The sequence below is a fragment of the Alternaria ethzedia genome (genome assembly GCF_023757985.1).
Source record: "Alternaria ethzedia strain BMP 0044 chromosome Unknown scaffold_18, whole genome shotgun sequence".
Taxonomy (NCBI): domain Eukaryota; kingdom Fungi; phylum Ascomycota; class Dothideomycetes; order Pleosporales; family Pleosporaceae; genus Alternaria; species Alternaria ethzedia.
The window spans coordinates 390,002-401,346 of NW_026056211.1; the positions used below are offsets into that span (position 1 = coordinate 390,002).

The 11,345-nt window shown below is 54.4% G+C and overlaps 2 protein-coding genes across 2 annotated transcripts; one reads left to right on the plus strand and one right to left on the minus strand.

Annotated features, from left to right (window-relative positions):
• Nucleotides 1-383: 383 nt before the first annotated feature.
• Nucleotides 384-1,299, minus strand: J4E87_007046 (uncharacterized protein; the record flags this gene model as incomplete). Its single annotated transcript, XM_049378643.1, has 3 exons — nt 384-410; nt 478-620; nt 669-1,299. 3 exons carry the CDS (start codon nt 1,297-1,299, stop codon nt 384-386), a joined length of 801 nt encoding a protein of 266 aa, XP_049231664.1.
• Nucleotides 1,300-8,977: 7,678 nt separating this feature from the next.
• On the plus strand, nt 8,978-11,194 carry J4E87_007047 (uncharacterized protein; the record flags this gene model as incomplete). Its single annotated transcript, XM_049378644.1, has 3 exons — nt 8,978-9,504; nt 9,589-9,724; nt 9,782-11,194. The coding sequence occupies 3 exons, from the start codon at nt 8,978-8,980 to the stop codon at nt 11,192-11,194; spliced, it is 2,076 nt and encodes a 691-aa protein (XP_049231665.1).
• Between the last annotated feature and the right edge of the window lie 151 nt (nt 11,195-11,345).

Genomic DNA, 11,345 nt, shown 5'->3' on the forward strand with positions numbered 1-11,345 from the left:
GAATCTTGGAATCCACCAAATGTCCCAAAACATCCATCCTGTTCACTCCATGAACATCGTCTCTACCCCTATGCAATGATACCGCTACGTCCACATCGGCACCGAAAAATTCGTAACCCCCTCATCACTCCCGAGATACTGCGTCTCAGGCGCAGGCGGAAAGACAGCCTCCCAATTAATCCCCGTGCCAAAAACATACGGCGGATCATTCCAAACCACATCACCAAACTCCATCGTAGGCTCTGGTATGTACGGCGCTGCATCTGCTTCAACAAGAGAATCATATCTGTGTTCCCGGCCAGTCATGTTCGTTGGTACAGCTAGGGATGGCCTCTGGAAGGCCGGAGTGGCTGCGGGTAGGGGCGTGGCTTGGTACGAGCTATTTATAGAGCTGGCACTTGCACGTCGGTCTGGGTTGGAGGGTGGGGAAGATGGCGGCTGCGCTTGGTTCAATAGATCGTGCTCGCAACGGCGCACGATCTGCGCCACGCGTTGTAGGAGTTGTTGCTCGACTGGAGTGGGGACTTGTCCGGATTCCATGAGTAGCTCTTCTTGTACGCGGCGTAGGAGGTCTCTGCGGAAGCGTCGCGAAGTTTCGCTAGGCGAGTCGCAATCGTAGACTGATAGTTGTTAGCAGGTTAAAGATCCAACGTGGGGCGATGGCTTACAGGGACTGGGTATCTCGGCAGCAGATACATCTGGGAAGAGAACCTGATACACGTCTCTCCATTTGTCTTCCTCTAGTCTCAGCGCGGTGGTGCGCTTCCTCAGCGTCCACACAGTCTCGCGATCAATCCCTTCGATCTGTTGGGGTAACGACCTCTCGCATTGTTGCAGACGCACGTGACTTGATTGCTCTTTGTCTGACTTGAATGTTGCGTAGCAGATTGGACAGAATATCGGTTGGGAATGTGACCGGTAGAGATGCTCCTTCATTCGATGAACCGTGGGCCAGCCAGGCCCGGGACAGGTTCTCCTGTTGCGATGTCGATCCGGGTCGTGTTTGTAAAAAGGACATGCGAACCTCGCACCGGTCTCGGACTCATCGGTGGTGGTCGTTGATCCACGACGTCGCTTGCTGGAGCCATCGTCATCATCATCTTCTGGCGGTGGGCTGCCCTCCAAACGGGACTTGCGCTTTGATCCCGAGCTCACAGAAGTCTTGCGGCTACTCTGACCCGAAGGTAGCGTGGATCTAGCTTGGCTGTGCGCGGCGCTGCGTCCAGTACATTGCTTGTAAGCTGCATTGCGGAGGTTGATTTCGACCTTGCGCAGGATGAGCTCAATGATTTTCTGCATGGGTGCTGGAGATGGTTGTATCGGCCGAACGTCATGCTCCATTTCGTCTTCGCTAACGTCCGTGTTGGTATGCATGTCGCAAGAGCTGGTGGATGAGATGGAGACGATGGATGTTACTCTTTCTCTGGGACGCTTGGCTGATGGAAGATTGTCGTCGATCCACCTCTCTATATCTTCGTCTTCCGATGCTGGCCTGTCTTTAGGGCTGTCCTTACGTGCACAATCAATAAGACTCTTGACAGATCCTATTTTCGGAGCTTCTGGAGGCGTGGTGTCAAGGAATGTCTGGTTGGTGACGACTTCTGCAGGGTTGCTGGTGATGTTGTTCTGTCGAGCCAACCCTGACCTATCGACGTTGCATCTCTTGAGAAAGGTAGCCTTGTCATTGACAAGAATGCTCGGCACACAGGGAGGAAGTCCGAAAAATATGTCTGCTGCGCCGTTAGCGATCTGAGCTCCCGCTAGAAATTGTAGTAGGCAATACCCTGATCCAACGTTCCCGCATCCAAGGGTGAGAGAGAATCAGGGTCGCTATTGTAGCCCGAATCACGGGTCCTTGAAGACGACAGCGAATCCCTTCTACATATTCGCTTGGTTGTGCTCAATCTTGGTAGGCCGGCTTGCGCATGGCTACATGATGCCATGGCGAACATTGCGCAAAGTCGTTAGAGGCGTTCGAGGGGAATGCTCGTGTTCGCAGTTAACAGAGTAAGGCAGGGTGTGAGCAGAAGGAGAGGGCAACGTTGTCGAAGACATCGCAGTCTTGAAGGATGCCTGACGGCTGTCACAAGCAGTCAGACCCACTGCGCGAATGCGCAAACGTGGGAACAGGGTGTAGCTGACGATTTCCGCCCACCGGTCATCATCCGGTCTCCAGGCACGGGAGGCCCGACCGCCAATCGTCGCAGGTCATGATGTGTCGGCACAACGGCGTTGCGGCAGATACGGGTTGAGCATCAGGGCGTTGTGGCTGAGCAATATTGATGAGTGAGGTGTTAGTAGGACGAATCCCGCGGAGGATGACGAGGCCCGGGGATCATTGATGCGCCAATGAGGTTTTACTAGCAGGCGCTAAGAACGAATCGGAATGTGGGGTTGCGACATTCTCGACTCCAGCTGCACCTTGTTCATCTCTTGGAAAATGCCTCTTCGATTTGCGCGCTCAGGAGAGAATAGGAAAAGATTTGGGGTCTAGGCTGATCGAAGGCCATACCTTGCCTTCAATTTCGCAGTCTAGAGCTATCTTTGACGTCGCCACCAAGTCATCCCGTCGGCCTGTCACAGTACTTGCGCCACATGTGTATACTGCAGCAACATGTATGCAAACAGCAGCTTCTCGTTTTTATTTTCATCTCAGCAACTTATCACGCCGATGTGATCTTATGCGGATTCGATAGAATAATTACGCTATTCTCCGGCAGTAGCTATTGTATCGATATATAGGTAATATTGCTAAAGCCGTAGCATGTGCAACGCCGAAGATGCGAAAGATCGCAACACGATGGTCAGTAATGTATCATAGCCATTGAGTAGTACTTCCGCCCACTTTCTTGCAATGTGTTTGTAAGTGCTTGCGAACGCTAAACATGATCTCGCAAACACCATCTATACTCTCCGGCGATAGCACTCCCACGACTTATTCACGACGAACCTTTGATACTCCACGCATCTCAGCTCATTGAATATCTCCTTCCCCAGTATCGCCTCAACCTTCCCGCTCCAAAACTCACTACCCTCCATATCCTCAACAAAGCTCATAAGGCGTTGTTCCAACCCGCTCTTACGAAACGAGTAGCGCGGCTTGCCCATATGCTTAGCCACGAGATAGAAAATGACAGGCAACATATCCGTCTCCTTGAACTCGCTCAATGCTCTATTGGCACTAGGACCCAGCTGCCTGAGGCACTCGCGGTGTACATGCCGATTGTACTCCGCGCCGTGGTCGAGCATGTACTTGACGATGGAGATGTTTTCGAACTCGATGGCGCGTATGATTGGGGAACCTGCGTTGATGGAAACGCCGTGTTCGAGGAGTACATCGATGATGTGACGTTGGAGGTACTGGGCGGCTGTTTGCATGCAGGATATACCCAAGGTCTGTTCGACTTTAGTCTTGTACCGACGGGCTATGTCAGAACCTGCTACGGGACCCTCCCGCTGGAAGCAGTTGGGGTTATGGGCAATGAGGTGTCGAAGGATATCTACTTGGCCGTACTCGCAGGCGAAGAGCATCGCATATGCCACAATGTTCTTCGCGGATATGGGGGCAGTACTCCCGACTACCGCCATAGCTGTTTGAAAAGTCTCCATACAGCCGGTCTTGACAGCAGTCCCGATCCATACTTCAGCACAGGCTAGATTGACGTGAGTCAAGCTGGAGTCCCAGATTCCATTCTTCCTAGCGACTACTGCCAACGTAAGAATTGTTTGGCGGTGTTTGGATTGAATAGCCGCGTTGAGGATGCACTGGAATCGGTGCTTGAAAGTGTCGGTCCACTTTTCTGCACCTCCGAAGTCTTTAAGCGCTTTGAGTAGATGCTGTACGACTTCGATGTGTCCATTAGACGCTGCTGCTCGAAGAGGATCTGCGTAGACGTTGTCATTGGTTGCATGCTGTCGGAAGTATGGCCACGACGGCCAGTCTGATTCGTTGTCCTTGAGAAGTTGCTTGACTGCACACAAGCTCCCCACAGCGGCAGCGCAAGTTAAGTCGGTACGTTCTGTGGAACTAGAAAGCGGATAGTCGCTGGGCGAGCGAAGTGCCCGATTGATAGCTGCTAGCTTGCCTCCTCGGGTCAGATACTGGAAGATGTACTCGACGTATTGAGTTTTGGTCTTCTCATCGTAGGGATGGCCTTCGATCTTGAGGACCGCTTCAGCGCGTGTCTCAATAGAGGTGACAAGCGGATCGTTAAAAGCTTTTCGAACAGTGCTCTGTAGGATTTCGGGGAGCATGTGATGTAGAACTCTCTTATCAGCTTCGCAATCTCTGGAATCTTCCTGAAAAGATTCGTATTCATAGTCGAAGTAGACATAACGCAAGTGATTGGCGATCTGATAGCGGATCTTGTGGTCGAATACCTCTACAAAATGTTAGCGCATACGGATTGATATCATGATACCGATGTATATCTTACTGCAAACTGCACGAGTAGCTGAAGCTTCACTGACACGAACAGTGTGTACATAATTGACAATTATGTCGTGGAAGATGTCCTCTGGAAGTTGCAGCAGTGGGCTTTCCGATGCCATGATCTTGGATTGGCCAGCCATCGTCAATCCAGTGACTGTGGTGCGATGGTTGAGTGTCGAAGAGTAAGGTACAGTTGAGCGTTAGAGATTTCGCGGTGGTCAGAGTAGGAGCAAGGTGTAAGGAGGAAGGTGCAAGGCGGAACGAGGCAGGCGAGCATTGGCCATCGTTTTGCAGGCGGCGAGAACTGCAGTTGAATGCATTGTAGCAGTCCATTGTGAAGGTAAAAAACAGTGACTTGAAGTGAATGGGTTCGACTTTTGGAAGGAAGTTTGGTGAACACCGGCGTCTCGCCAAGGATGCAAACCACGAGAATGTCGGCTGAGCAGGAAGTCGAAGATGCTGGTCGTGTTGTGTGATTACTTGAGGAACGGATATCTGGTCGCCACACGCACTTACAACATCACTGTGTACATCAGAAGCGGGAGGTTATTCGAACCAGGATCAGATCGCATTCTGAGTCAAACGCTATCCATTGTGGAGGTTGTGCCCAGGTGTGTTCGTGATGGGTCGAGGGTTCCTTCCCTATCAACACACGCGTCATCGCCACCATCCGTGCGCAGCACACAGTAAACCTCACAGCACCATTTAAGGAAGCTGCCCAGGTGCAGGGCAAACACAACACACAAAAACCTGCCAACCCCCAGCTTTCACGCGCACTCCCCATCAACAAGAAACAACGGGCACATAAAGCCCTTTCGATTCCAAAGTGCCATGGTGATACGATAAACTAGCTGGGTATATTCATACCCAAGAGACAGCTGTCCGTAGACAAAAATACGGCTGTCAACTCCAGACACCATGCCAGTAAAACAAAGGAATACCAGCGAACACCCATAACCCCATGATGTTGATGTTACACCTTCGCCCTCCCTGGGGCAAAGAATACCATACTATACCATACCATACCATACCATGCCTATCCTATACCAGTCCATACCAATCCATCCCATCCCCAACGCCCACCAAACCCCAGACCCCAGACCCCCCAATGGACACCGATATCCTTCCTTCCTTCCGTCCTTTCAAGCCGACGACCTATCAACCATACTAAGTACTCCATCCCCTCAAACAAACATTAACATCTTGCCGTCGGGCCCGTGAAGACGAGAAAAGGGTGAAGAACCTACCGATTACCGCGGCGACCCGGCAGCGGAGGCGGAACCAACGGGTTTCCATACGCATCTGTGCCCAGTGTAACGCGACAGTCTGGACAGTACCATTTGGCGCGGCGGGAGGGGATGTCGTCTTCGGTCATGTCCATGCAGGGGAGGTGGAACCACTCCTTATCGCACTGTGGGTGGGGATGTCGTTAGTTTCCATGCTGAAAAGGGAGGAGGAGTTTTGTGGGATATGTGGATAAAGGGGGGCTTACGTTATTATCACACGATATCATCTGTCCGTAACTAACATCATCGCAGATACAGTATCGGGGCTCGTTGGGATCGATGTCGTCGGCTTGCTCCGCCTCTTCTTCTGCCTTTTTCTTCCGCTTGTTCTTGCTGCCTTGCGCGCGTTTGACGTTTGTCACTGTCTTTTGGCCATCTTCTGCATTCGTGACTTCACCCTTTGGAGGAGGCTTCCGGCGGCTACTAGTGCGGGTAGGTGGGGGTGGGGGTGCAGGTACTGTGAGCGTGGTTGCGGGTTGGCTAAAGACACTATGACGACGGGTTTCGCGAGTTATCCTACCTTCTTCGTTCGGCTTGGGCTCTTCGCTTTGCGCCTTGGGTGTAGGGACATGGCCGCGTGCAGAGCGAGGGCGTAGGGTCGGTGCTGCGGGTGTCTCTGGGCGGGGCTCAGGCACGGGTGTAGGTGTCTTTGAGGACTTTGTGGGCGGGAGAGTGGCCACGGGCGGAGTGGGAGCTTTCGGAGCAACGGATTCGCGTTTGGGCCTGGTCGATGCTGCTGTTGGTGCTGAGACTGAGACTGAAGCTGGAGGAGTTGGGGCTTTAACAGGTACTGGTGATTGCGGAGCCTGTGCCACAGCAGGTGACTCCTCTGGCGGTACTGGCGACGTTGTAATGGGTGTGAGCTCAGGACTTGCCTCTTTCGAGACGGCCTTGTTGACTTTCGGCGTGCTTGGACCTGCTGGCGCAAGCGGCACTTGGACGGTATTCCCATTCGTCGATGGCTTTACAGGTTCTGGGACTGGCACCGGTGTGCTTACTCTGGGGGAGGGCACAACGGAGGCCGTCCGATCGCGAGGGGTGGACACGGTCGAGTTGGGAGTCGGTATCGGGGAGGCGACCGAGCTTGGTGCAGGAGCAATGAGCTGCAGACGGGCGCGCTTGGGTTCTGGCGGCCTTGACGCGCTGTCTTGAGTTGCTACCGATGCTTCTCTGGTGGTCTCGATGGCGCCGTCGGTGGTGGGTGGAATGGATGCATCGCGCTTCCGCTTGTTCGATAGCCTGAGCGGAGTTTTCTTCTTCTGATTCGCAGTTGCAACACTAGAGCTGAAGTTGAGCTCCGTAAGCTCCTTAGCAGCTTCTTTTACCTTCTCAGAAGTGGCAATGAGCTCCTGGGCGTCGTGCATAGCCTTTTGGCGCTGTGACATGCGGTCGAGCTTTCTGCCTTCTTTTGCCGCGACAGGCTTGAGGCGGATGCTGACTGGACCGGATTCTTCCCTGGAATCTTCCTCGACAGACTCGATGGGCGGGGGTGGATTTGCTGCTTGCGGGCCATGCGGTGCCAAAAGCCCCAGGCCAGAAGCTGTCATAATCTGTTGCAGCGTCTCGGGCTCTTCGTCCAGGAAATGTTCGCCTGTCGCCTCGCAGCGAGCCTTCTCCCTCTCGTAGTCGGCCTCTGTGCGGTGCTTCTTCTCCAGCTCGCGTATCATCATGGTCTGACTAGGAGTCCATACAGCGTTCTTCTTCATCTGCTTGCGCAGGACGGCCATTTCGTATTCGGTCAACTTCTTCCAGGGCGCCCATTTGCTACCAGGTTTCGCGTCGGCTGGCGGTGGGGCCAATTGTGCGAGCGCATTGCTGGTGGATATGCCGGCGATGGAGCTGTGCACGTTGGTACCGAGTACGCCAGCAGCGCGCGACCTGCCCCCAGTCGCCCTTGAATGTCTGTCCCGGTTGTCCTTGCGCTTCCTGGGTGATGCCACATCGATGCCCGAACCACCATCTGAGTCTGACGAGTATGTTGCACCGCGGCGCCCACGTCCGCGTGGCAGAGGAACGGCGGTCTTCCTGTGCCTGTCTCGGGGTCGTGAGGTGTTGGCGCCATGTCGGCCGCCATCGAAGGTGAGGCGCAGATGGGCGGGGCGTATGTAGTCGCGGTTTACGGGTCGGTGGGCGCTGGGAGAGACTGGCGGGGGCGTCGGGTCGCGTGAGGGCGGCTGTGGCTGGGCTTGGAGTTTCCGCTTGATGACTGATGAGCGCTGGCAGTGGCGGACAGTGACCTCATACAGCCGCGACGCTTCTGTGTAGGCAAACTCTCGCTGATTGATGGCCTTTTGAAGATGCTGGGCGATGTTCTTGCGTAGTAATACCGGGTCAGGGCGCTCTTGCTCGGGGAGGGCGGGCAGCTTGCCATACTGGACCGTCAGCTCGTGGACCTGCTGGACGGCGTCCGAGTAGGTGGAATCGAGGTCGGCAATCAGCGTCAGCGAGCGCACCAGGTCCGACGGGAAGAATTCGGTGTAGTCGAGGAAGTCGTTGACCGTCGTCTGGGCGTCCGGGTTCGGGGCGGGTTGGGCCATTTCTGGCGCATCGTCGGCTTCAGACATGGCGCATCGCGGGGAGGCAGAGTAGATGGAGGGTTGCGACGCACGCGTCAGACTCTCCAGCCACGCGTCAACTAGAGTATTGAGGAGAATCAGCGCGATCGTGAGGGCGCGAGTTGCGATATGCGCTGACAAGATAGGGCGGCTGATGGGAGCTGGTCGCACTGAGGTTCGCGGAGGGAGTTCGTGCTAGCCGCTTTGGGCGCGCCTCTTGTCGATCTCTCAGGAACGCCCATGCGCTTGCGAGTTTGCCCAGCTGCCGGCTCCCAACTCCCGCCCGCCCCGCAACTCCTCCAGGCCTCATCGTTCACTCTCGTGCGTCACCTTACTAGCAAGAAAATATGTCACGCTGACCTTACGCCTGAAAAGGCTTTGTATCTGCACCTACCTGAGTCGGTATGTAATTCCACGGACATCTAGGTGGCATAAGGTGCACCTTCCGTGATAATGCACCTTCAAACACACGTCTTCTCAAATCTACACCGTGCGCCTTCAATTGATACATCTCCTTTGTAAAGACCACTGTGGATCAAGTCAGACTCTCTTTTCAGTTCTCTCAGATGTCTGGGTGAGGCTCTCGCTCACCGCGCCCGTCGTTTGCTCCTCCCTCATCCGTCTGTCCAAGCGCGATCCCCGCATATATCTTCGCGCTTTCTATCGCAAACAATCTCCACCAGATCCATTCGTCAAACAACACCATGGCTTCGGCACGGCTACAGCGTCTTCGCAGGTTCGTCCAAACAGACCTTGATGCTCTTCTTGACCGCCCCGTGTCTCCACAACCTGAGCCCAACCCAGAACCCAAGCCTGACCATGCCAGCTCCGACGACTCCACTGGCGGTGTATCGCTCGAGAACGCACCGCCGAATGCGCCTGCCAGCAAACAAACCTCAACTAGTAAGATCAATACGCCCATAAAGACACCGCCTGCCGTCGAGAACACCGAGCGCCGATACGTCTGGGTCAAAGACGCCGATAGCTCCTTCAACCCAAACCTGGACTCGATGCGCCTATCCACCGCCTCAGCCCCAGCTCCTCGAACTGATGCCGCTGGTCTTCCGGCCACCGATCTTCAACGTGGCGACCTAGCTTCACCTCGCCATCACTTTACCCCCATTCAGGCACTATCGAAGTTCCCCTACAAGTACTGTGATAAGAGTCATATGCAAGACATTGCATCTGCCTTTTTCGACCAAGGAAAGTTTTGGCAGCGAGAGTGGGACCTGTAAGTTTACCTCATTCAATTACTATGAAGAAGGATATTACCGTATCGCGACGACTCTCACCACTCACTTGCTAACCTCGCCAGGTACTACGTCTGGGACATCGAAGAGACCTCCAAGCCCTTCGTACTCGTTCGTGAGAGTCAAGTCCTAGCCTTGCTTGGTGAGATCAACAAGCACCTCAATCTCTCTTTGAGAATCAGCGACCAACAGCGTGAGGAGGTAACATTGCCCGCTCATACGTAGTGCCGGAAGAGTTAGACTAACCGTCATCTCCAGGGTCTACTGGTACAGTTCCCTGATCATCCTCGCTGCTTGCCTCGATACCTTGGACGCTCGCACTCGCGCGAAGACGTCGATAGTATGGCCGAGAACGCCCCCAACGAGCACTTCCGCGCGGCAGGCGAATCTTCACACCCACCGCTTGAGCAACCCACTCTGGAGGACTTCAAGCAACTAATGGAGAACCTGGCTGAAGCACAGAAGGCAAAGAACAAGGCGAACAAAGCAAAGAAGCAGCAAGAGCGACTGGGCAAGAACAAGTCAATGACGGATCAGTTCAAACGCGCGTCCAGGTATCTCGGTCTACGCGATTCTGTCCAGGATCCGACATCGTCCACCTTGTCTCCTGCAGTCGACCCATCCCAGCCAGCTCCATTCCCCTTCGATCAGTCTGTCGTCTTCGTCTGCGTTGATGTTGAGTCGTACGAGAGGGCCCATCACAAGATCACTGAAGTCGGTGTCGCCACCTTAGATACACGCGAGCTGGTTGGTGTTCCGCCTGGCAAGGACGGCGAGGCCTGGAGAGAGAAGATTCGCGCTCGCCACTTTCGCATCAAGGAACATCGTCACCTAGTCAACTCCGAGTTTGTTGCCGGACATCCTGACAGCTTCAAGTTCGGCCACTCGACCTTTATATCACTCAAAGAAGCTGCGAGTCATGTCGCGGCCTGTTTCCACGCACCTTTCGCCGCCGAAAACGGCGATGACTTCCTCAGCCACTTTGATCCTACTGAGAAGCGTAACATTGTCTTCCTCGGCCACGATACTCTGGGCGACGTTCGCTACCTTCAACAACTTGGCTACGATCCGATGAAAGTAGAAAACATCCTCGAGGCCATGGACACCGCGACCATGTACAAAGTCTGGCGTCGGGAGCAGCAGCCCACCAGTCTAGGCAGGATCATGAACGCCTTCGATGTTCCCGCGTGGTTTCTTCATAACGCAGGCAACGACGCTGTATATACCGTGTGGGCTATGCTAGCCATCTGCGTGAAGGAGGCTACACTCCGCGGCTCACCAGAGTTGGACGAGCTGCGAGAGAACGAGAAAAGTGCTAAACTCCAGGCTGCTCTTGAGGATGCCGAACAGAGGGTGAAGGACGATGCCGAGGGCTGGAGCGATCATGAAGCGACTGGAGATGGCGGCGTACCTGTACCCCTTGCGACTGCTCTCGCGCCAAAGCTGGAACAGCCTGCGGCGAAAGCTGTTCCTCAGTATGACGGTCACTCGGATTTCGGCTCTCGTGGACGTGGTCAGATGGACGGTCGTGGTCAGTCTGGCGCAGGAAGCAGGTCTCTTGGATGGGCAAGCAGTCAGTCACGAGGAGGTAGTCGCGGTCGCGGTCGTTCAGGCTCGCCCAGGGGTGCGTCTCGGCCCGAGGCTATTCCCAAGGTGGACTACCACTGGTAGGCAGAAAGTTGTGGTAGTGATTAGCGCACAGTGAAGGTCACTCGGATATTGAAGTCGTGCTTCTTGATAGTCGCATAGTCCTGCGATGGGAGATACGGAAGAGAAGTCAATGGGAATGAATGATCAAGTCTAAATGAATCAAATCACGAAT